This window comes from Triplophysa rosa, linkage group LG11 (genome assembly GCF_024868665.1).
Source record: "Triplophysa rosa linkage group LG11, Trosa_1v2, whole genome shotgun sequence".
Lineage (NCBI taxonomy): Eukaryota > Metazoa > Chordata > Actinopteri > Cypriniformes > Nemacheilidae > Triplophysa > Triplophysa rosa.
In genome coordinates this window covers 3784200-3808754 of record NC_079900.1, presented here as the reverse complement: position 1 = coordinate 3808754, position 24555 = coordinate 3784200, and the positions used below count along the sequence as shown (strand labels likewise).

The 24555-nt window shown below is 39.9% G+C and overlaps 4 protein-coding genes across 7 annotated transcripts; 3 read left to right on the top strand and 1 right to left on the bottom strand.

Moving 5' to 3' along the window:
• Nucleotides 1-391: 391 nt before the first annotated feature.
• ptger1b (prostaglandin E receptor 1b (subtype EP1)) lies at nucleotides 392-4373 on the top strand. The gene is made up of 3 exons (XM_057346154.1): nucleotides 392-647; nucleotides 1473-2386; nucleotides 3053-4373. Exons 2-3 carry the CDS (start codon nucleotides 1517-1519, stop codon nucleotides 3326-3328), a joined length of 1146 nt encoding a protein of 381 aa, XP_057202137.1. The 5' UTR covers nucleotides 392-647; nucleotides 1473-1516; the 3' UTR covers nucleotides 3329-4373.
• A 531-nt stretch (nucleotides 4374-4904) lies between these two features.
• ilf3b (interleukin enhancer binding factor 3b) lies at nucleotides 4905-15252 on the top strand. Of its 4 annotated transcripts, none has more exons than XM_057345597.1 (19): nucleotides 4905-4977; nucleotides 5846-5922; nucleotides 6112-6341; nucleotides 6428-6608; nucleotides 6709-6856; nucleotides 8297-8388; nucleotides 9365-9460; nucleotides 9551-9662; nucleotides 9799-9896; nucleotides 9982-10093; nucleotides 10451-10561; nucleotides 10637-10842; nucleotides 10947-11114; nucleotides 11276-11413; nucleotides 11495-11638; nucleotides 11732-11855; nucleotides 12034-12081; nucleotides 14100-14471; nucleotides 14544-15252. In XM_057345597.1, the coding sequence occupies exons 2-19, from the start codon at nucleotides 5920-5922 to the stop codon at nucleotides 14678-14680; spliced, it is 2520 nt and encodes an 839-aa protein (XP_057201580.1). In that variant the 5' UTR covers nucleotides 4905-4977; nucleotides 5846-5919; the 3' UTR covers nucleotides 14681-15252. The 4 variants fall into 4 exon arrangements, with proteins under 4 accessions (XP_057201580.1, XP_057201579.1, XP_057201582.1 ...); XM_057345596.1 differs by having other exon boundaries at nucleotides 9551-9668; XM_057345599.1 differs by lacking the exons at nucleotides 14100-14471; nucleotides 14544-15252 and adding an exon at nucleotides 12562-13226.
• Nucleotides 15253-15370: 118 nt separating this feature from the next.
• itln3 (intelectin 3) lies at nucleotides 15371-17654 on the bottom strand. Its single transcript, XM_057345600.1, has 7 exons — nucleotides 17554-17654; nucleotides 17299-17445; nucleotides 16925-17172; nucleotides 16681-16839; nucleotides 16079-16199; nucleotides 15873-15976; nucleotides 15371-15793 (listed from the first exon to the last, which is right to left on the bottom strand). The coding sequence occupies exons 1-7, from the start codon at nucleotides 17594-17596 to the stop codon at nucleotides 15656-15658; spliced, it is 960 nt and encodes a 319-aa protein (XP_057201583.1). The 5' UTR covers nucleotides 17597-17654; the 3' UTR covers nucleotides 15371-15655.
• A 1033-nt stretch (nucleotides 17655-18687) lies between these two features.
• Nucleotides 18688-23602, top strand: farsa (phenylalanyl-tRNA synthetase subunit alpha). The gene is made up of 13 exons (XM_057345917.1): nucleotides 18688-18881; nucleotides 19435-19572; nucleotides 19680-19778; nucleotides 19870-19988; nucleotides 20193-20285; nucleotides 20501-20629; nucleotides 20860-20975; nucleotides 21378-21462; nucleotides 21569-21668; nucleotides 21756-21924; nucleotides 22163-22240; nucleotides 22719-22833; nucleotides 22968-23602. The coding sequence occupies exons 1-11, from the start codon at nucleotides 18735-18737 to the stop codon at nucleotides 22192-22194; spliced, it is 1227 nt and encodes a 408-aa protein (XP_057201900.1). The 5' UTR covers nucleotides 18688-18734; the 3' UTR covers nucleotides 22195-22240; nucleotides 22719-22833; nucleotides 22968-23602.
• The last annotated feature ends 953 nt before the right edge of the window (nucleotides 23603-24555 follow it).

Genomic DNA, 24555 nt, shown 5'->3' with positions numbered 1-24555 from the left:
TTTGTGTTTTTCAACAGTTTTGATGAATTTACTATTACTCTTATCACACACATTTACTATGACCCTAAACGCTCATGACGGCCAAAAAATGGTGCTCACGTCCTTATCTTTCCCACAAAAGCGTCTTATACATCTGATGTCCAAAACTGATGCGCAATCATAGGTGCCCAAACTGTGTGCGCTCACACCTCCGCCCTCAACTACAATGTCCAACATGCACGAGCCCATTTAATGCCAAATAAATAAATCAAATAAAACTGTCGCATCGCGTAGGTGGTCAGTTTATGCATGTCTGTAGACTGCAGCATCGGTGAGTGAGCGCGTACTTTTCTCCTTTAAGAGAGCGTGTCCTGCGCTATAAATACAGCAGCGCGCGCGGATCACTGGCCAGTGCACGAGCTAATAAAACCTGAGATCAACGTCTCTCTGTTGCCGCGCATTCAGGGTGTTTTCGGACTATACATACTGCAGTAGTAGTAAAAACAAAGCTCGTATTCTGAATAGTAGTGATAGCATTTTTCTGGAAAGACACTCCAAAGACGGAAATCTATCGTCGATTCTTAATGACGTTTATGTGCTGTTAAAAGTGAAGATGCTGTTTAGGTGGAGTGACCCAAACGTGGATTTTTTAAAATGCAGATCAAATGGTGAGTTTGTCTTTTTGCTTATTATACGTGTTTTAGAAAAAGTTTATTCTCGTTATTCTCTCTCCTGCGTTAAATTCTTAATGCCACCTACATTGCCTTTTTGTCATTTGCAAATTGCTTAAATAGCTTTTTAAAGACACAGATTAAAGAAAGACGAGAGGTTAAAGCTTGTATGTTTGTGTACATGTAAAGTGACCTAGTATTTCCAGCTGATCTGACCCAGCTCTCTACATTTACTTTGGTGTATGCAGTCAGGTGCTTATGCATGTTTGGTTCCATAAAAACCTGTTAATCTGCCTGCCAAAACATTTTGAAGTGTCCTTACATATTGCTCACGCATATTTTTTCAATTATATTTAAGCAGTTGTTCCTGGAAATAACCGTGTTTTGGTCAATGGTCAGAAGTGTTGAAATTTGTGCTGCGCTTTTTGCGTTCTCGTGTACCCTGAGGAGGAAATTGTGAAAAACAATGTTTCTATTCACTCGGTCCGCCAACTTTCTTAAAGGCGTGTCAGTATATACACACGCCAGAAGGCCTGTCATTTCTCTCAATGGATGTTAGTGTTTAAACAAAAATAAATAAATAAATAAATAAATAAAAGTGTAAAAACAAGAAGGATGACATTCTGCTTGATACTTTAACAGATCAGCCATGAATTCATGTTTCATGATGCATTCATGAATACTGCTTACTGGTTTGCTAATAAATCCAAATAACAATGGAATATTTGACCAAATGCAGTTAAATACTCGTCATCCCTGCTGTAAATGCACAGGGGTGTTGATCAGAGTTATTTAAATCACTCTTTTTTCTTTTCTCTTCAGGTATGCATCTCTGGGGTTAATGGTCCTCATCCCATAGCCTGGAGATGTTAGCTATCCAGCAATGCAACTCTTCAGCTCTGGATGCGGGAGAGCCCCTCGCCAATCAGACGCAGAACTTATCTGGGGTGGAACCAGTGCGATGCAAGGAAAACCTGACCACCCACACAACCAGCCCGACGGTAGCTGCCCTGTCCATGACACTGGGCATCGTGTCCAACATCATAGCTCTCATCATCCTGGCCAAAGCTTACGCTCACCTGCGCAAACGTTCCAAAGCCACCTTTCTTCTTTTTGCCAGTTCCCTAGTGGCCACGGACCTCGCCGGTCACGTTATCCCTGGCGTCCTGGTTATGCGCCTCTACATGGGTGACACTGGGCCGTGTAATTCCCAAACCGATTCCACCTGCACTTTTTTAGGTGGCAGTATGGTGTTCTTCGGCCTGTGCCCGCTCTTTCTCGGGTGTGTGATGGCAGCTGAGCGCTGCATGGGCGTGACACGGCCTCTTTTGCACGCCCGAGTTGTATGCACTGCGTACACCAAGATGCTATTGGTGATGATATGGTTATTGGCATTGTTTGTAGCAATTCTGCCCTCATTTAACTTGGGCAGATATACCTACCAGTACCCAAGGACATGGTGCTTTATTAAGGTGTTTAATAAGGACCCAGCGATCACAGATGGCAAAGACACGACCATCACAGATGTGATTTTTGTGCTGCTCTTTTCTGGACTAGGACTGGCGTCACTGGCCGTGGCATTTATATGCAACACAATCAGCGGCGTGACGCTGGTCATCGCCCGGGTCCGCAGGAGGACAGGCCACCAGAGATCAACTCACTCACATGATATTGAGATGGTGGCACAGCTGGTGGGCATTATGGTCACTTCTTGTATCTGCTGGAGCCCTCTGCTGGTGAGTATGAGCATTACAACTTACAACAGGGCAAAGACAACTGATGGCATTTATTACAACATTACAGTAATTATGATATAAAACATTTTCGTTTTATGTTTTATTTTTTATGTTATTATAATGGTTACATATTATATATACATTCTAAGTTTCACTATTATTATTTGAATTATAATGTACAATGTTGAATTATAATTTTGTTTCATAATAAAAATGAAATAGGTACCAAAATATATATAATATAGAAATATAGAGATCTCAAATATATTATATACTTACTTGTATCTATAACATACAAGATAACTCAAATATAAATATTTGTTTTTGAAATTATGAAACTGTGAAGTATTAAATCAAGAAATGTAATTATAAAATAAATAAAACAGATAAATGAAACAGATGTATAATAAATGTTAAAACATATTCAAAAAGAAGACGACCGAGCTCTCACATTAAAAGCTATTAAGTGCAATGAAAATATTTTGTAATATGTTAGCAGTATTTGAGTTTGCATGCCAAGAATAATTTTTATTTCTTTGTAAAAAATTATTTAAAAAAAGTAAAAGCTAAATTGAGTTTACCATCTATTTTAATGGTTAAATAATTTCTTGCTTTAAGTGCATGAATGTTATATGGTACTGACTAAATGACTCTTCTTTTGTACAGGTCTTTGGACTAATGTCAGTCATCCGCTCATACAGTGGTTCTATGAGGGACGAGTGTGATTTACAGACCTACAAAAGTTTAATGGTACTGGGAGTGCGTCTCGCTGCCTTTAACCAGATCCTGGACCCTTGGGTCTACATTCTCCTACGCCGGGCCGTCCTCAGGAAGATCTACCGCTTAACCACCGGCCGCAATGACCTCAGGGGAAGCACATTCCGGCGCTGGGAGATTAGCTCCTTGCAGAACTCAGTGAAAAAGGCCATTAATCTGAATTGATGGAGTGTGTGATTAAGGGCTGCCACGTGGAAAGGACAAGGAGATGGACAAATATGACCATATCTTTGCACTGCAGTGTAATTGAAAGTAGTACATACACCTTTGCTAGAATAATGGATACACTAGAAGAAGTATACTGGATACTCTTGATCAACCACAGAGACGTCAAACAACGTGATGGATTCGTTCTGCTTAATTAAATGTGAAACGAGAGTTTGACATGCTCTCTCGATGTCTTCTTCATTAATATAAACATGTGAATTGTGAATAAGTGAAGGACTGTAATTATAATGGCCAGTCAAACTAAATTTCATGACAATGATTCCAGTTTTAAAAATGTACATAAAAGGATGGAAATATCAAAAGAAATCAGGAGTCAAATAAATGTTGTTTGTACCTAGCTGTGTGATTTAATAGTGGCTTATGTAGGATCGTGTGCCATTTGCGCATTTGAATCTGTCAGTCATTGTTAAGTGGGTAACACTTTACATTAAGGTACCCTTTATAAAGCATTTATAAACGTGTTCATTAATGATAAATAAGTCATTTACAAATGCATTATGAAGCAGTTGTAACTGCATGAATAAAAAGAGGGATTCTAACGAAATACCTGCCAAATAGTGAGCAGGTATAAGAATTATTTGGCAGGTATTTCGTTAGAATCCCCCTTTTAATTCATGCAGTTATAGCTGCTTTATAATGCATTTGTAAATGACTTATTAGTCATTAATGAACACATTTATAAATGCTTCATAAAGGATACCTTAATGTAAAGTGTTACCGTTAAGTGAGCTCTTCATCCAAAGCTTTTTTTAGATCCAAGCTGTTTTAATTCTATTGTTAATTTAAGATGTGCTGTTTTCAGCAGTCATGCATGTAGAAAGTCAAATATCGACAAATGTTAAGTGTAAATTTTACAGCCATGTAAAAGCAGAGCTTTTACTTGTGCAGAAATATAAGCTAGATGTTATAATGGTTTCAGTGTTCTTCTGTTTGTATATTTGTATTTTCCTTAATTATCTGTGATCATGAAAAGTAAAAGGAAAATGTGCAAAAGTCTCTCTTTATCTGTCTGCCAATGCAAACATTTCAAACACACAATGCCATGATTGTTGCATCGTGAATAATACAACCATGCAAAGTTTTGTATAAGCATATTATAATTATAAATTTCAACTTTACATAGGCCTATTGTTTATTCTCTCACAAACTGATTCATCCTATTTTATGATCACATGACAGTATGTTCTGGCTGAGAGACTCAAAATTGTATATGCAGCGAACGTGTTTTATTGTATTAAAGTGTTGCATCGCCCCCTAGCGATTGATCCTACGCTATACACTGTCTGTGACTCATACCGAAAAAGATTAACGCCTTATACGTTAATGTGAACGCAAATACTTGATCACATGTCGTAAAAAAATGTCTTTAAAAAGAAACGCATTCATAAAAGTCTCCGTGGTCGTTCAAACAGCTAGAAAGCCCGTTTTATTTATGCGTCTAGTTTTACATGCGATTTTGCTGTACGTAGAAACCACGCCTCGTTGATTGATCCTATTGGTCTCCTTAGACCACGTGACGTGCAAATGCATTTTTCACTCGCGCTGATTCTCAACAGCGGCTGGCCTCATCTTTGTCGCTGAACCTGGTGAGTGAATCATCAATATATAATAATATAGGCGTTCCTGTTGATTTGAAGTGAGAATATATCGGTTTAATTCTTGGTTTTTATTGTCAATACAGTGCTGTATTGAAAGTTGTTTGACGTAAACTGCACATGCGTATATACGTGCCACAAAGGCGGCGGCTAACGGCTAACATGCTAGCACATCATACATTTTAGCAACAGAGCGACCATTCGGGATTCATTTAACGTTTTTGCTACATTTGTGATTACGTAAATCGTGTGAATTTGTCTAACATCTCGTTTTTCTACTGAAATTGACAATTGAATTTTTATCCTGCTTTTATCCCGTTTGGGGGAAGGGTCACGACCATTTTATGTTTAATGTCTGTGATCGTGTCTTGAAATCTGGAAAGCTCCAGACCTACTTTGAAATAGATTTAACATCATTAATGCAAAATACACAGTTCAATGATTATGTTGTATATGCTATTTCGTGAAGGTTACGTTACATCGTGTTTCAGCACTTGGATGAACAAATGACCCCATTGTCTGCATTAAAATGGCCGCACGGCTGTTGTCTATACCGAATTTCCCCGTGTTATTTTTGTGAAACAACTTTTAATATTATATTCATTTGTACAGTGAGATGAGATGACTACAAATGCGTATTTCGTTGTTTTCTTTGTAATCGCATTGTTTAGAGAAACGGGGAAGTGTTTGTGATTGAAGAGATTGTGTCTTAGATGCTTTGCATGAACCTCGTCTGATGAAGTGTATTGTTGTAAAAAAAAGTTTGGTTGTTTTCTTGTTTGTTGTTTCAAAATATTTGTTATACTTGGTCAGATGTTTTCTATGTTTTTATGCCTTCCGTGATTGTATTTTGTTACAGTCCGCCCAAGACAGCATTAGACCAACCACATATAGACCAACATTGCCAAACTGAAGAACCCTTTCATAGCAGCTATGGTAACGTATACAAAGTCAAAATCTATGTTTAACGTCGGATTGATTAGTGTAAATTGCTCAAATGCTAATAAGATTTAGTAAAAATTGTTATAAAAAAATAGCTGACAGAGCAAGTTTTATAAAAAACATTTTCGCCTTATTTAAATTGGTTTGTAAGCATATTTTAAATATGTTTTTGTTTGTGTTAAGCCGCCTCCTATTCGTCATCGTTCAATGCGCATCTTCGTCAATGATGACCGCCACGTGATGGCCAAGCACTCGGCCATCTATCCCACCCAAGAGGAGCTGGAGGGGGTGCAGAATATGGTGTCCCACACCGAACGGGCTCTCAAGGCTGTCTCCGATTGGCTGGATGAGCAGGAGAAGGGAACTCCCAAAACAAACACCGTGGATGCTGATGAAGACGAAGAGAAAGAGACGTAAGTGAGGATAAAATCAAATTGGATGTAGATTGCTAATCTTTCAGAGTATTTTAAAAAAGGTCTTTTCATTTGTTGTCCTCCAGTGAACCCAAATCTTTGGATCAGCCCACCCGTTCTCTGCGTGGAGTAATGCGCGTTGGGCTGGTCGCTAAAGGTCTCCTTCTGAAGGGAGATGTTGACCTGGAGCTCGTGCTGTTGTGCAAAGACAAGCCCTCCATCAACCTGCTGAAGAAGGTTGCAGATAATCTAGATGTGCAACTTAAGGTACAATACTGCTAGATCAACAGAATCCACCGTTAAAGTCTGGTTTACTAGTTTTTGCGTCAAGTCCCACTAAATCATCTCTACATCATATCTTGGGCAGCTCATCACCGAGGAGAAATACGATGTCAAGCCATACGTCCACGATGCCACCATTGTCATCAAGAACTCCAAAGAACCACCGCTGACATTGACCATTCACCTGACGTCACCCCTCGTAAGAGAGGAGCTGGAGAAGCAAGCAGCAGGAGGTAGAGTTTGATCCCGCACGCCTTACGTCTCCCGTAACCGCCCCCCACCCCACAGACAGGAAGTGCAGATGGGACGGACTCAGGCAGGGATATTGTTTATTGGGCCTTCAATGGAGCTTTGGGGATATTGTGTACAAAATAGCCATGTAACACTGATTGCTATGTTTACTGCCACCTGAAGTCTCACAGTTCCATGCAGTGTGATATTTAGTTTTGATGGCCCAATATACAGTAAAAAAAAAAAAAGTGATGGGAGATACTTTTAAATGAGAAGCAGAAAAACATGGCCCAAGTATTTTAAAAGGAGTTTAACGAAGGCTTACTGAGAATTAGGAAACAAAAATCACAAACCTTGTTTGCATGTGTTCATATAATGACAGAATGGAACAGTTTGCATTGCAGCAAAAATGAGAAGCAAAAACATTGTCGAGTTCTGGCTCTTAGTCGCCAGAACTTCTTGCCTGTGCCTTTAAACAGCTGGAAGCAGGGGTTATAGATAATGCTAGACATTTGGGCACAATGCAAGCACTGTCTACAGAGCGCTTGATAATATATATAATCAAAGATAGAGGGCGAGTTTTAAAGTCAACATGAAATAAAAATCAACCTTGTCTTATTGTGCACATTTTTAAACGACAGTTCTTTTCTGATGATGTCATCTAGGCCGTGTGTCCTATTAGTTCATGTTAACCGGTATTTCAAATGACTGTATGGGTTGCGAATGACATTTCATGTTGACTTTAAATCAGAGGACAATTCAAGAACACATGTTTTCCGTGTCGGACAAGAACCGTACAGAAATCAATATTTTCAGTGAGGCTGGAAGCCTAGCCCTATCTGTGACCCCGCGGTTCATGACACCTGCCTCAGGACATCCTAAGCCATCAGTTTTGCTGCAGTGTGGACTCGTTTGAATAATACCTTTTGTGTATCTGACTACTGCTGACTGTGGTTCAAAATCTGATTCTCTCTGTCAAGCCTTCTAGTTTGTCAATTTTAGGGACGCTGGACCTTTGACCAACTGGACACTCTCTGTCTCGGAAGGGGCAAGGCAGTGCACCCAGAGCAAAACAGGGGGCGAGGAGGAGGGGTTTCCCCATTAAACATGAAAGCAGATCTTTTTTTCTTAATTTGGTTAATTGCCAGATGAAATTCTTCCCGTTAATATATTCTTTATTTTAAATATCCATATATACACCAAGCATGCCTCTTGTACAGAAATAACGTTCTCATGGAGTGACGGCGTACGTCCTGCTCGCACCGGTCTCGTTGTTTTGTAGCACCCGTTTTTGTTGGTTTGTTTAGCGTGGGGGAGTTCCCCCTCCTCTCCCCTCCACACTGCCTTTGGTGGTGTTATCTGCCTCCTCCCCCCCTGGCCGTGAGACAGAAAAACACCCTTGGTCAAACTGTACATTGTCTTCTTATTCCACCTGCCAATAGAAACGCAATCAGTCAACGATCCCCCGGATGTTCTGGACAGGCAGAAATGCCTGACTGCATTGGCGTCTCTCCGCCACGCCAAGTGGTTCCAGGTTTGCATCTTGTCTTTATTTGTCTTCTAGTAGTTGAGTTTCTTTTGTGTTAACGTTATTTCATGCTGTACTTTTTCAGTTTTGTGTGGATTTTTCAGTGTTTCTGTGTAAAATGTCATATTCTTGCCGAATGGGTTGAAATTACCTTGCCGAGGGCGTCTTTGCCCTCTTCTTGGCCAATTTAAGCAGTTAGTATTTGTGTATTATGTCACTAGACAGTTTGACTTTGGATCCAAGTGCACAGTTAATACATCTTCGTCTGGATTTTTCAAGCGTACCTTGTTTTTTTTTTACTTAACTGCTATTTGCAACAAATTGTATGCCGTAATGCCACCATAGGAAGCTTTGTAAGGGTTTGTCATTGTCACAGCTTTGTGCCAAAAAGAAATATTTAACCTTTTCTGCCAACATAGTATATCATGATAGGGATAGTTTGCCTAAAAGTTTTGCCATCCTTCTGCTGTTCAAAACTTGTATATGGCTTTTTCTACTGTGGAACACAAAAGAAGCTGTTTTGCGAAATGTCTCGGATGGTTTTGTGTTCACACAATGGAAGTCAGTTGGGTTACGCGTTGTATTTTCTTTTGTGTTCTGCAGAAGAAAGTAGGTCATACAGGTTTGGAATAACATGAGGATGAGTAAATGATAACAAGAATTTTCATAGCTAATGCTTATTTTATAAACACAGCTGCAGCTTCCAGATTAAAGGCAATATCTTATTTGTTTTTGTCCTGAGTTTTCTGTTTATCTCCCAAGATGATGTATTTAATGTATTTAAAATATATACATATCTGTCATACGAATGTGCTTAGCCAAGCACTATGCTTTTTGTAACTCTTTGTAACCACTTTCTTCACGTTGCTAATAACACGTTATTCTGTATCAATGTTTTGTGTGAGTTTTGCTTTGGTGTTGTGCCACATTATGAGTCCATGAGATAAACTGGTGGGTCGATCCTTCCCCCTTGTGTCTCCAGGCCAGGGCTAATGGACTGCGCTCCTGCGTGATCGTCATCCGTATATTGAGGGACTTGTGCGCTCGAGTTCCCACCTGGGCTCCTCTCAGTGGATGGGTGAGTCCCAAAGCTTTACACAGACTTTTGTGTCGACCTCTGTTATTTCTGTGGCACGAACACATTTATGTAATGTCTCGTTTCTTGAAGCCCTTAGAGCTGCTGTGCGAGAAAGCGATTGGAACCGGAAACCGGCCAATGGGAGCCGGGGAAGCTCTTCGTAGAGTTCTGGAATGTCTTGGATCCGGAATCCTCATGGCAGGTCAGAGTGAGTATTGGACCAATGCTGTATTTGCCGAATATGATTGGATGCATGATTTTATACCAGCAAGGATATTGCGTCTTAAATGACCTTAAAAGCTTAGAAAAATGTTTCAGACGTGTGTGTCTGCTTTTAGATGGTGCAGGCATCTGTGACCCTTGTGAAAAGGAACTGACCGATGCCATTGGTCACATGGACAGCCAGCAACGAGAGGACATTACACAGAGTGCTCAGGTATAATTCACATTTGCGATTATATGACGTGTTGTTTAGTTGTCTGGGATTTTTTACGATGATGTATTTTGTGTTTGATTGACAGCATGCCTTGAGGCTTTCTGCTTTCGGACAGTTGCACAAAGTGCTTGGAATGGACCCGCTCCCCTCGAAAATGCCCAGAAAACCAAGGAGCGAAACCATTATAGACTACACAGGTAAAAGAAACATATATATATATATATATATATATATATATGCAGTATATAATATTTCACTTCTGTGTTTCTCAATCTAATTTTATAGTAGATGATATTTACATTTGTGAAGAATAATTTAAGGAAAATTGTGAAACTGTTTTAAGATTTTTTTAAGGCATAATTGTGTAGCCTATACAAATAAAAAGAATTAAGTTGTGCTTATGATATCATTAATGAGAACGCAGAAAAATAAGGATATAGTTTCATTCTAAACGAGATAATTGGTTAAAAGCAGTATAAAAATTTAGCACCTAGATATTTATTTTGGAGAAAGAGAATTTCCACAGCAATTTCTGTGATCTTTTATCATTACAGTTCAGATCCCACCCAGCGTGACCTACGTACCCCCCATGAAACGCCCCATAGAGGAGGAGATGTCAGACGAGAAGAATCAAAACAAAAAGAAAAAGAAATTGCAGAAGAAATGTAAATGTCACGCCTTTTCTACTCGTTGATGGATCTGTGATTGCGGATCATAAACTTTTTGTTTCCACCCTGTAGCTCCAGACGAGAAGGCTGAACCTTCACTGGCCATGAACGCCCTGATGCGTCTGAACCAGCTGAAGCCAGGGCTGCTTTATAAGCTCATCTCTCAGACCGGTCCCGTTCACGTGCCGGTCTTCACCATGTCTGTGGACGTGGACGGGAAGACCTTCGAAGCCTCGGGCCCCTCCAAACGCGCCGCCAAGCTACACGTAGCTGTCAAAGTAAGAAACCCTGATGTGTTTAATGCGTCACAGACAGATAACTGGAGTTAGATTTTTTTCCAGCCATACCAGAAGCTAAATGCATCTCAAATGTAATGCTCTAGGTTTTGCAAGATATGGGTCTGCCCACGGGTGTGGAGCAGAAGGTTGCTGAACCGGTGAAACAAGAGGAACCGCAGGTGACCACAGAGCAACCAGAGACCGAGCCACCACCAGTGACCCAAATGGAGCAAGAACCAGAACCAACCAATACAGAGAACAGTAGTGATGAGGTAGTAAAATCAATCAAATTCATAGAAAGCGGCTTTTAAATTGTCATTTTTGGTCGCATATGTTGGCAAACAGCACTTGCAGTGTAAACGAAATCTATCCCTGGCAAAAATTGTCTCTGGGGAATGTTAAAGCATGTACTGTGTTTCTCTGGGTCTCTCAGAGCGCTCGGCAGCAGGGTCCTATCCTCACCAAACACGGAAAGAATCCGGTGATGGAGCTGAACGAGAAACGCAGAGGACTGAAGTACGAGCTCATCTCTGAAACGGGAGGAAGCCACGACAAACGCTTCGTCATGGAGGTGACGCGTTGCCATCAACTTATTTATACTATACTATTGTTTTTTTTCTCTGTCTAAACATGTCATTCCTGTCTGACGTAGGTGGAAATCGACGGACAGAAGTTTGAAGGTAGCGGTTCTAATAAAAAGGTGGCGAAGGCTTATGCTGCATTAGCGGCCCTGGAGAAGCTCTTTCCAGAAGGCTCCAACTCGGAAGCAAATAAGAAAAAGAAAATGGCTCCAATGGTGCAGCTCTTCTGTTGATCAGATCGGTTTTATTGATGTTAGGAGTTTGCTCGGAAGAGATGGTGTAATCTGTGTTTGATTTGATTTGTTTAGCACACTGGTTTTGGGATGATGAGTGGGCCACCCGCTGACCTGGCAGCCAATCCCCGGGGCCGAGGAAGAGGACGTGGCAGGGGGCGGGGTAGAGGATTTAACAACGGTGGTGGATTTAACCAAGGTACTTATGACAGCCCAAACCATTCAAATGGACTCCTTTCTGTTTGTCTGTCTTTCGTTGTTTTCCTTTCCGTACATGTGCACACACAATTCAGTGCCCATATTCTTAATCTTTTATTAGAGGAAAGCAGACTTGTTGATATTGCTCTTTTCATATATCATATATTCTCGTCTTTTAGGTGGATATGGAGCATATGGCTATGGGGGCAATGCTAACTCTGGCTACAGTAAGTGTTTTTTGTCAGGTGTTTGGTGTGTTGATTTAAGTTGATGTCCTATAGTCTCTATTGTCGTCATGGCTTTTATTTCCTGAATGTTCTTTAAGAGTTCAGAATATAATCTTGCTTTGAAAATGTGAATTGGTTTTGGAATCCTGGTTCTAGCTCCTCTTTTATACATTTGATGAACATAGATCTGCATCTTTGCTTTGTCTATCTTCCTTTTGATTTCTCTGCTTTGTTGAGCCATGGGACGCAAACTTTCCTCGGCGAAAAACGAGAAACGTTCCCAACATGCCAACGCCATTTTCTGAGGAAAGACCTTCTTGAGGGTGACCGGAGCAGAGAAATCTAAAAAAACAAAACAATCTTTGATAACTGATTGACACTCTTGACTCATGCCCATCGACGTTGGTCGTGGCATGCCAAATCAATGATAACACAGAAGAGATCTAATTCTGTGCTTCTCTGCTCTGTTTCATCCTATAGGTGACTTTGTCTCAGACTCCTATGGCTACCAAGAATTTGCAACATAAACCGGCCAATATTTTTAATAAGCATGCGAAATAAAATGAACACTTCGTTTTTCCACATTACGAGTTGTACTTGTGACGTATCGCCCGCAATCTCACCTCAAAAAAAAAAAAAAAACTGCGCCCCACGATCACCTAACACTGTGGATGCAAATGGGACCGTGCTGCCTTCGGTTGCTGTGGAAATCAAGGATAAGTTGTCATGGTTTTGCCCATTGACCTGCTACTGGCACTCTGATTGGCTGTTGGTTGAATTTTGGCAGACTGAAATTTGCATTCCGTCTCTTGCATTCAAGTCTCTGTATGAGTTTTGTTGTATTTTTCTTGAATTGTTACAAATGACTTTTTATTAGTCTGTACATTGCCATGTCATTGTTATTTTTTTTGAAAATGTCTTTTGTAATTGTGGTTAATTACATTGTTTGCAAAGAACGGGTTTGTTAACTGGCAGCGGGAGGGGTAAGCACAGATTTTTTATTATTAATTTTGTGAACCGCATCTATTTGCTCCATTTGTATTGTTTATACTTTGCTGTTTATGGGCGGTATTCATAAAATTCAGATCATTGTACATTTTTTTTAACCTGCAAGTTTGATAAAGGTCTGAAGACTGTTTAGAGGTCTTGTGTGTGTGTGTGTGTGTGTGTGTTTTGTAAGGGCTTTTTGCTAGCATTGCAAGTTGAATCAGTTTCATTCTTACAAAGTTCTTAAGAGTACACGTATTTAACATCCCTTGAAGTGGAAAAACAAATCAATGTTTTTGCTGATCAGTTTCTGAATCCGATAGGAGTCTTAACTACTTTTTCATTTTCTAAAGCCTCAAAATGTGAATTGGCCTGTGGGGTTAATAAAACATGTTTATCAGACATGAGACATTTTAAAGCTGATCCATATTGAAGGATAAAGTCAGCTGCACGTGGATATCAACAGTGTTTGAACATCAGGTTCCAAAGCAATTGTACTGACAGGTACGCCCACATTACTTGCATATACATTTGGGTGGTCTTGGTCAAATCATACCAGGAACTGACGTAGATTTGTGGGGGTGTGGTTACACGAGGCGTTTCAGGCAGGTCTGGGTGAGCATTCGCTTTTAGATAGAATGCATCTTTTGTTCCGACACTTAAATTTTTGAAATTTTACGTGTCTAATACATGCATGGGTAACTTATAACACACCAAAGACACAGAAAAACACATCTTTGCGCCATATGACCCTTTTAAAGTTTATAATGTAATAGTCTATAGTACTCTTTGTTCATTTTTGACAGCAGAACGTGTGACGTGATGTAATTTCCATCATCATGTAGAGACGTATATTTTGTACCAAGATGCAATGTACAGCAAAAATGTGTTTAGCCTCTTGATGAGAGAAAAGCCATTAAAACTGTCTGACTCTGTCAAAGCCTCAAGGTGTGTGATGTATAAATGAAAGCGGTGTATAAATGAATGTGTGGTTTAAATATTTTCAAAGTAATTTGTATGTCCCTTTGCAGATTTCTATAATAACGGCGGTTCTAACGGTGGATCAGGTGGTTCGGGTCCCGGAGCGACGGGACCAGGCACAAACGCATCTTCTGGAGCACCAGCGGGACCGGCTGGCTTCAGTTCATATTACCAGAACGATGGAGGCTACTCGTCCCCTGCTTCAACACCCAAAGTAGCTCCCAAGAAGCCGCCCATGCTCCAGAACACGAGGACTCCAGGAGCTCCCGGAACGGGTCAGGGAGGGTCCTTCGGTCAGTTCGGCCAGGGCTTCGGACAGGCCAAGAAAAACTTTGGCCAATCTCAAGGCGGAGGTGGAAACTTCAACTACAGCACGGCTTATCCGTCGCAGGTGACCGGAGGGCAGGACTACGGCTATGAAGGTGAGGAAAAACTTAGGGATTTTACGCTTGTTTCCAATTGATGCGATTCTGACTGACAAATTTGTCTCGTAGGTTACAGCAACCAATCAAGCTTTGGTTCACAGCAGGGTGGTTCAAACCAGAATTTCGGTGGTAACGCCGGCCCGTACAACAGTGGATCAGCGGGATACGGTCGAGGAGATGGCAGTATGAACTACCAGTACAGATAAAACTGACCGTCGTGCGATGGGTGGCGATTGAGCGTCGACCCTTGTCTCGCTTTTCATTCTAGAGTTCGCAATCTTTGGCTCCAATCACCATCAGACCACCTTGGACTTTAAGGAAAACAAATGGCAGTGTCTTTCAACTTTGTGCAGAATAGTGTATTTCTAGGTTTCTTTAAGTTTGAGTTCTTTCAACCTGTAAACTCCCCCAAACTGCTGTCCGAAGCAAAGCATGTGAAGACCTGCTGTTAGATATTCCGCTGCGACATCCACACCTGATTTTAACCATTCTGACTTGTAAAAATGTGTTAGTCTCGAGCTGTAAATCTTTCGTTTTTTTGTTTTTTTCTTTCCTCCAGCTGACCAGCAACATTTCATTACCGTGATTGTTGGCTATTCATTTAAAGTAAGAATGCACATGTGATGTTATGTTTTAAGTGGTTGTGATTGTGAAGGTTGTCGTGTGTCAGGTCGTTGTAGCGTTCGGCTTTTTTTGGAGACGGGGGACCTTTTTATTTTTTGCTGAACAATGTTGAAGAATGAGTGGTGTTTGTAATAAAGGATTTTATTTTGGAGGATCTCTGATCTCTGGTGTTCGTGAATGCAGACCCACGTGAAGGTTTTGACAGAATCGTGGTTTTTTTAGTCTTTACAGTTTTTTAGTCTAACGTACTGAATTGGTTGGTTTTAAACAATTTTATGTCATCAGCTTTTAGGTCATTCAGTTTTTTATCAATTTAACATGATAGGTATGCTGGTTAGGATAAGCAGGAGGGTGAGTAAATAATAAAAATGATTTAAAATAATATTTGTGGGCAAACTTTATTCATCATTTTTGTGTAACTCTGATACATGGATTATTACATGGACATTTCTTCCTTCCAAACATTTATTTCACAAATAGCTATTTTGGCAATGTTACGCATCCATAAACGCAGTTTGAAGTCAAATGTTGGATGTAGACTCAGTTTAGTGACACTTTTAGCGATAGAAGAGCAGCACGGCTGATTCAATCATTTCTTTAGATGCACTTTTTGTCTTGTCAGAGGTCCACTGAAGAGCCGTGAAGTCTCCACAATGAAGAGGCTCCAGAAAAAATCCTCCACCACCGATACAATACTGCAAAACACATACTTGTGTCAGTTTGAGAACTTAATCAAATCGTGATTTTTGATATTAAGACAGAAGCTTTACTCACATGTTGTGAGTTACATCCAGTGGGTTTAACTCCAGAGCACATGGCCAACGGTGATTTATCAGCGTTAAATACTCTGAAGGTGACGAAACCAGATTCAAACTCTCCTGAGATGGAAAAAAACATCACAATTTCAATCTGATGACCTCAGACTTACTAGTATTTATTTCTTTATGCTATCCTTGATAGTGCTTTCCTGGGTTTTATACCTCTTAAAGATGATCCATACATGTCTTTATTTGATTCTTTGTCTCCAGTATCATAGACTACCGGACTGCTGGGTCCCATATCAGTCTTACAGTCACCTGCTTCATACTTCACAGGGTATTTCTGTCCAAACAGAAACGGATGTTAGAAAACTGTTCAGTGTTTGTATTTTTTTTTTGTAAAAAAATTGTTGTAGATTGTATTTAGATGCCATTCACTGTTATAATTATCTATATATTCAATTATTTAAATAATAATATTTTGAATTACTTTTCATTTGATATTTTTCGTTTTTATGTAAATTGTAGTTTAATTTTTATCCAATTTTGTTATGTACTTTTGTTGTTCTATTATTCATGGTTTTGCCATTTAAGTGTAACTTATTTTTATGAGCTTTTTATTGATGATAAAACTTTCTGATAGTACGCCACTTAATCTGTTTAGAAATTTACCAACAAATGTTCTGGTACACCGAGACTATAAATAATAACCTTGTACATTCATTTTATTGAAATGCGTCCTCCTTAAAGTAGTTAAATAGTATTAAAGCTTATGGGAAATATTTAGACACCAGATAATATAACACCAGAATTGTGTGACTTACCTGGAATAAGTGGTACAGGTTTCCACCATGCTCACTAAGAAAGTGGCTTTCTGTGTGATAGCGAAGGATCGCAGCAGTCGTCCAGTCTTTCAACACTTTATTATTCGGAACGTGCCACACTGCCACGTCCTGTGCGTGAATGTCATAGTACCCAGGATTCTGTAGACCGTCAAATCAAATGTTATTTATTACATCATGTCAATCCACCTCCAGTAACTGCGAAGTGTCATGTGATTAACATCGCCTTATAATCGTCACCAGTCGAACCCTCTGCTGTTCCAAACGTTACAGTGTTTGCCCACGTTCCCTCTCCCTCCGGCTTGTGTTGGTCATTGCCCTGCTGACTCGACCAGCGGTCACCGTATGTGCACGTTCCATGGATGTTGTTCTCGTGTACACTGCCTACAAGCGTCCAGCCTCCTCCGGCTGTGGTCATATCACAGAACGTCTGGTACACTGAACCACTCTCTGTTGTCAGGAAGTATACGCCATCTAAAGAGAAATAAAAGTGTAATAGTTTTAACATTTAATGGTTCCCTCTCGCCAGATAGCATCTCACCACAACCGAGAGACCGATCCAATTACAACCATTATGTGATGGTTTGTCAGAGCACTTACCCCGGGAAGCACCATATTTCTCTTTAATATCCAGGCAGCTCCGGCCGAGGGTCCTTAACCTGGCGTGATACTTGCCTAATTCTGGGTTTACATACGTGCCGTTTATAATAATGGGTTTTGGGGTCACATTTCCCAAAACATGAAGCCCTGCAGACAGAAGTTTGGACATGTCAAGACTGAACAATGTTTAGATTAAAAACTGGAAAAAATGTTTAGCCCAAGATGTACTACAGCAGATGCTCGTGATGAACTTACCTGTGTGCGAAAAGCACATAAGAAAGAAAACAAAGTGCAGCATTTTGGGGTTTAAGCTCGTAGCTGTTTAGTGCCGGCCACCCAGACTGTGTTTATCCATCCCAGCTTATATTTGAGAAAAAGTGGACTTATTGGGCAACAAGGTCAACATGTTTCATAAACTTGGCACCGCATGTCAAATCAGGGGAATGCCCGTTATTGAAACACTGATTACAATTCAGTTTGTTTAAGTTGTAGCAATATTTATCGGTTCCTGGCAAGTGCCTTTATCAAAAACATGGGAAAATTGTATGCATTTGTGCACGTCAGCTTTTTTTGTCCATTGTGTGTTTGCTCTCTAAACACTGTGGCAAAAATTCCCACTTTTAAGTAAACTCATCTGAGGCCAATGTCCACACATGGTACTGTCTGCTCCACAGTTTTATGGGACTTTTAGGCAATGCCAAATAAGAGTCATTCCAAACCAATGTGTTTTTGTGTCTCTCTGTGTAAAAATATATTTTAATTATTTCAATGTTTGTTTTTTATGACAATGCCTTTTGCCTATGTGTTCTTATTGTATCAGCGAACCAAAAAAAAAAAACATGGAAATATAACATTTCATTTCTCATTATCCTCATCAGGACGCAAACTCTTTAGAAACTATGTTAATGTTTCGATGATTCCCTTTAACCATCATTTTGTTTAGTAAACAATTCAAGAATAACGTTTTCACACACATACACAAAACCTGTACATAGTTTTATACAGTAGATACTAAATAGGCTAGGTATGGTAAATAAATAGGCCTACAAACCAAAAGCAAATTAAATACATTTATTAAAATAAATAGATGAATAACATTTAATAAAACGAACAGAATAACATTGTTAGACAAATAGCACCTGTTTTACAGTACTTTTAATCCTTTTCCTTAATACTATTTACTGGAAATATCGTGGTTCAGGTTGGTTATTATATGACAATAGTAAGTTCATGGTTACTATGGTTTTACTATAAATACTGTAGTAGAATCAAAGTTAATTTACACATGCTAAGGACGTAAACAGCACTTATTTGAAGTTACCCTAAATAAACAACTATTTACGGTAATTTAACGTCGCGCGTTTCTTTTCTTGTGGGTAAGGTAATGGGCGTGACGTCACGTCCGGTTCCTCATCCGAGCAGAAGGCGACTCCGGCATGGCTGACACCGGGCTTTTAGAGTCTTTATTGCGGCTGGTGGAGGCGGCTGACGCCGGGATTGACAGCCAGGAGGCCGCGGCGGGTCTCGGGCTGGATCATCAGCTGATCGTGGGGGCTGTGAAGAGTCTGCAGGCTTTAGGAGAGGTGAACATCTCCGGCTGATGCAACAGCGCTGTCACTCACTCATTCACAATGCAGGCACATTATTGTTTATAGGACATTTGCGTTGAATTATCTTGAATCATCCATGAAAATGTGTAGCTGTTATTATAATCGGAATAACGTTATGGGTGTTACGCTCTCTTTGTTTCTTACAATCCAATTGAAACCATCACAGATATTCTAATGGATTCTGGTCTATGTGGGTCTCTACTGGTAATGTGGTGGGTTTTATTGGTGGGATGTTAGCTGGTGGATGTAAACCAATAAAACACATTCTACTGGAATAAAACCCAAATCACACCACATAAATAAATGTTGTAATGGTTTTAATGGTAAACTGCTGATGGTGCATAATGATATATAGAACCATTAGTATTTGTTTCTGCAGGGATCTGTCTGCATTGGCTTTCTGTTGTGTCTGCAAAGTATTAGTATATCAAACACTTTCATTTCAAAACAATGGGAAAATTGTACCGTCTGTTGTTGGCGGATTGTGAAATATGAATGGCTTGTGACAGGTGGATGATGTTCACAGGTGATCGCAGCAGAACAGAGATCCTCCAAACACTGGGAGCTGACGGGAGAGGGCTGTGAGATCGCCGAGCAGGGCAGTCATGAAGCCCGGGTGTTCAACGCCATCCCTGCCGAGGGTCTGCCGCAGAATGAGCTCATGGTGAGACAGATTTATACTAGACACGTTATCCTTTAGACATGTTAGGTATATGTAAGGAACAGTGACGGGTATCCTGTGTGGATTTCTGACTTGTCCTGTGTTTTTAGAAAATGCCGAGCGGGAAGGTGGGATTCAGCAAGGCCATGTCTAACAAATGGATCCGTTTGGATAAAGGTCACGAGGGAGGGCCCAGAATCTTCCAAACGGTGAGTTTTACATCAAGTAGCCAGGTCTTCACATCTTTGCATAGCATTTATCATATACCCAATAACTTGTGTTTATGAACACACGTTTCAGGCGGAAACCATTGAAGACAGGGTGAGAGAGAAACTGCAGCTGGTGCGGAAGGGACAGTCCTCAAAACTGCAAGAGAAAGACAAGAATGAACTGAAGAAACGCAAGCTGCTCGCTGAAGTGTAAGGCAGACTTTTTTATTCTTTGTTATGGGTCATTATGTCGCCGTGACAGCATTGTTGTTGGTGTTTCATCATGATCAGTAGGAGGCGCTACAGACATGGGTTGAAATCAAATCGTGGGGTGAATGCACTTGTCAAGCTGAAAAAAAGCCATGTATTTCTGATTTGAATATTTGAGTAAGTTCTTGCTGTTTGATATTTCAGGACTGTTAAGTCATACCGGATCACTAAAGGAAGCGATTTCAGTACCACCATCACAAAACAAGAGACAGAACTCACACCAGAGATGATCGCCAGGTGGGAACATCTTAAAACTCTTTAATAGCCCAATAACAGGCTTACGATGTACAAGACACAATGACTTCAGTGTCTCGAGAAAGGAAAATAAAATTCAATCAAGCAGTATTTTCACAAAAAAAAAAATTGTGTGTATTTGCTGTGACTTCAGGTGTGAACAGTATCTCTAACTTTTTTCTTTCGTGTTTTCTTTCTGTTCTCATTGTGTTTCTCAGTGGGAGCTGGAAGGAGAAGAAGTTTAAGCCGTATAACTTTGAAGCCATGGGCGTGGCTCCAGAATGCGGTCACCTACATCCGCTCATGAAGGTCCGGACGCAGTTCAGACAGATCTTCCTCGAGATGGGGTCGGTCCATAACTCTTCTTCCACAGGAATACATCTTTAGTTGTTCTCAAATGATTCATGGTTTTACTAGCTTTGTAATAAATTGTGATCGCTTATAATTTATAAATAATCTTAACACAAGCAGAAGAGATGTCTTGCAATGATTCGTACTCTTTAATAGTGTTTTGAGTTTAGGTTACTGCTGTCTTAATATGTATTTCCATATAAAATAATATATATTATATTCACAGGTTCACGGAAATGCCCACTAATAACTTCATCGAGAGCTCCTTCTGGAACTTTGACTCGCTGTTTCAGCCCCAGCAGCATCCGGCTAGAGACCAACACGACACCTTTTTCCTCTCGGGTGAGAAGACACCGCCACTGTCCTAGCCCCAGAGTTACAAATTGCATATTCTTCTAGTGTAAAACTACAATGTAAAAAAAACAAATTCTGCAAAAAACAAATTCTGTAAAAAAACTGAAATTTTCTTTCAGCTGGAGCGACAGAAATATATCGTAAAATAAAAATTTTCCCCTGTAAAATTACAGGATATAAGAATATATAATAAATTGTTTTCCCCGTTTTTCTTGTAAATTTGCTGTCTTTTTCTGTAATTTAACCGTTTTTGTTAATACGTTTAAAAAATCTGTAAAAAAAACTGTAAAATTACCGTTTTTTTACGTTACGTGGAAAATCTGTAAAAAAACAGGAAAATTATGTAAATTTACATTTTTTTTTACAGTGATAAGTGTTTGTGTTTTGTAGACCCAGCACTGGCTCACGAGTTCCCTCAGGACTATCTGGAAAGAGTGAAGAAGGTTCATTCTGAAGGTGGTTATGGATCACAAGGGTAAGACTATCTATGTCGCGAGTTTTATTAATGTGCAATATGGATTTCCATTTTTCGCTGTAGTTGTAGATTTTATGTTGTTGTAACATCTGACATCACTTTTAAGATACAAGTATGACTGGAAAATTGAAGAGGCTCAGAAGAACATCCTGAGAACACACACGACGGCGGTCAGCGCTCGGATGCTGTATAAACTCGCGCAGCAGGTGCACGCTCGCTCATTGTTTAATACGAATGTTAGATTTCACATATTGCCAGTGGTTTAGATGTTTGGTTTTTTTGTATGCTTTCAGGAGAAGTTTACACCAGTGAAGTACTTTTCCATCGATAGAGTTTTCCGTAACGAAACTCTGGACGCCACTCACCTGGCGGAGTTTCATCAGATCGAGGGCGTGGTGGCCGACTACGGTCTGACCCTGGGTGACCTCATGGGCATTCTGCACCAGTTCTTCACCAAACTAGGTACTTAAAACTAGTTTTTTAAACCAACAAATTTAGTAGTTTGATACACGGGTGAATACATGGTTGATAAAATGTGTACCTCAATACACGTGTAGTCTCTGTCAATATGCACACGTGTAAGATTACAACATGTAGTCTTGTGTAATAAAACTCTTTAATAAACCTGGGAAATTGCTTAATGTTGACTTTGAGACAATTTCGAATTTCATTACCATGATTTAATGTTGTTGTATTTCAGGAATTACAAAATTACGTTTCAAGCCTGCATAAAATCCTTATACCGAACCTAGCATGGAAGTGTTCAGCTATCATGAAGGTAAACATCACTTCACAAAAAATCGATATATTATGATTGTTTTTCTAACTTGACTGTTGTTGCATGATTTTTAACCCTTTCATGCGTTAATGAAAACAATGTCATAATTTTATTCTCCCTCAAGTAGTTTCAAACCTGTATATATTTGATGTGTTTGGAAGAACGTTTGTAACCCAACAGATCTGGGTCACTGTTGACTACCATAGTAGGAAAAGACTATGGTAGTCAATGGTGCCCCAGAACTCTGTGGTTTCCCACATTCTTCAAAATGTCTTCTGTGTTCAACAGAACGAAGAAATGTATACAGGTTTGAAACAACTTAAGGTCGAGTAAATAACAGAATTTTCGTTTTTGGGTGAACTATCCTTTTTAGTTACGACAGCCTCAGACAGAATGTTAACAAGCCATATGCATGAAAGGGTTAAAAAGCCGGTCATTTTTAGAGAATGTATGAAATCTAAAACTAAATCTGTCTCAGGTTTGAAGAAGTGGGTGGAGGTGGGGAATTCTGGGGTCTTCAGACCTGAAATGCTGTTGCCCATGGGTCTTCCGGAGGGCGTGTCTGTCATCGCCTGGGGGCTGTCCTTAGAGAGGTAAATCGATACTCAATACACACAGAAAAATAAAAGATGTAGAAACCTGCAGTGTGGATTCAGCTCTATTAATGGCACAGCTGTATCTGTACATTTTGTCCTTTTGTAATTCTTCCCCTTTCGCCCTCTGTTAGACCTACCATGATCAAGTATGGAATTAACAACATCCGGGAGCTCGTTGGGCACAAAGTGAACCTACAGATGGTCTACGACAGCCCTATATGTCGACTGGACTCTTAAACTATACGTACTCGTCTCTCTACGTAGAATAACTCATGTATATGGATTCATTGACACAGTCTTGACTGGACTTGACGTTGTTACTTTCTATATCATAACACAACACCACAAGGTACATTTCTTCTGCTCGGGCATTAGTTAAAAAAATTGTGTTGGACAGACCGACATCAAAGATGTAGTGGATTTGAATAGCGAGGAGGATATTCACTTCTTTGCATGTGGACTGCGGTGACCTTGAGTCACCCAACAAACGATATTGTGCACCACTAAATGCCAAATACAAAAATCTACTATCAAAGATTTGGTTAGTATCTGTCACATTTCATGATTTTGATTGATGTTATTTGTTCCACAGCCCATTTTCCATCAAAGCCTTGCATGAACGGCCACATGGGTTGTTGCCACAGCCATGAATACAATGAAAACCATTAAAGTCCTCCACTGTAGAAATGCCGAAATTAAAAATCTTTCTCGTTAAAAGCTGTTTGTTTTGAAGCTATAATTCATTCATGAATTAAACTATTTTTTCACCCATTCATGTGGTTCTGAACCTGTATGTGACACTTTCTTCAGTGGAACACAAAAGAAGATATTTTGAGAAATGCCTCAATGGTTTTGTGTCCATACAATGGTGCTGTTCAATGTTGTTTGTTTACAAATGATCTTCAAAATAATTTTATTTTGTGTTCTGAAGAAGAGAGAGAGTAAATAATGAAAGAGTTCATTCTTGGGTGAACTGTCTTGTGAGAGCAGCTGGTTTGCTCGGCAGGCTCACTTGTGGCTCTTTGGGGGAGGAGAGCTTGAGGGAAAGCATGGTTAGGGATTATGTCTTGTTTACTTGCTTTAAAGTCGTAACATCTTAAGTGCCCGGGTCAAGGTAATGCCCTGACGTTTGGAAATAGCCTGTCTGAGATCAGCCTTACTTTAGCCATCGCTCAACGTTTACTCCCTGTATGGATTCCTAATGTCATTTTAACCCATTCTGTAGATGAACGTCTTCGTTATTTTGACTGCAGATGACCACGTCACAGATATTGAAAAAATATATATTTTAGAAATGTAGTTTATATAGAGAGGCTACAACACAATGCTATTCACTTGTTTTGTGCATTGGAAGGGAACTTGGTACATATATGTACTTGGTATGTTACATTTATTCACAGAAATTGTACAACAGTGTTAAAATGTCAAAGGTCTGCAGAAAAACAGATTACAGCCCAATCAAATTTGACACCAGACACAATCTTGCAGATAATAGAACAGATCAAGCATTCACATTCAAATGAATCATCTCAATCATCCAGTAAGCTTATAGTGATCCTTTCAAGGACATTTTTTCACTTTCGACTTCCATCCAAACAAATGTTCCCTTCGCCCTGCTCATCTCTGATTTCTGAGTCCTGTAAAGTGACGCTCCTTTGAGACCACCTGAAACTGATAAGATGTTTCTGTATATTTGTGCCGGCATGGAAAGTCTAGACT

Excerpts from the sequence above, each read along its gene's own strand:
- ptger1b (XM_057346154.1), top strand. The coding sequence starts at position 1,517 with ATGTTAGCTATCCAGCAATGCAACTCTTCAGCTCTGGATGCGGGAGAG. Across the intron at positions 2,387-3,052 it reads TCTGCTGGAGCCCTCTGCTG|GTCTTTGGACTAATGTCAGT; the intron begins GTGAGTATGAGC and ends TCTTTTGTACAG.
- ilf3b (XM_057345596.1), top strand. Across the intron at positions 9,669-9,798 it reads AATCCTCATGGCAGGTCAGA|ATGGTGCAGGCATCTGTGAC; the intron begins GTGAGTATTGGA and ends GTCTGCTTTTAG. Across the intron at positions 14,472-14,543 it reads GCAGGACTACGGCTATGAAG|GTTACAGCAACCAATCAAGC; the intron begins GTGAGGAAAAAC and ends TTTGTCTCGTAG.
- itln3 (XM_057345600.1), bottom strand. The coding sequence starts at position 17,596 with ATGCTGCACTTTGTTTTCTTTCTTATGTGCTTTTCGCACACAG. Across the intron at positions 16,840-16,924 it reads CGACTGGTGACGATTATAAG|AATCCTGGGTACTATGACAT; the intron begins GCGATGTTAATC and ends GACGGTCTACAG. Across the intron at positions 15,794-15,872 it reads CTGGATGTAACTCACAACAT|TATTGTATCGGTGGTGGAGG; the intron begins GTGAGTAAAGCT and ends TGTGTTTTGCAG.
- farsa (XM_057345917.1), top strand. The coding sequence starts at position 18,735 with ATGGCTGACACCGGGCTTTTAGAGTCTTTATTGCGGCTGGTGGAGGCG. Across the intron at positions 20,630-20,859 it reads CAGATCTTCCTCGAGATGGG|GTTCACGGAAATGCCCACTA; the intron begins GTCGGTCCATAA and ends TTATATTCACAG. Across the intron at positions 21,463-21,568 it reads GGTGGTTATGGATCACAAGG|ATACAAGTATGACTGGAAAA; the intron begins GTAAGACTATCT and ends ATCACTTTTAAG.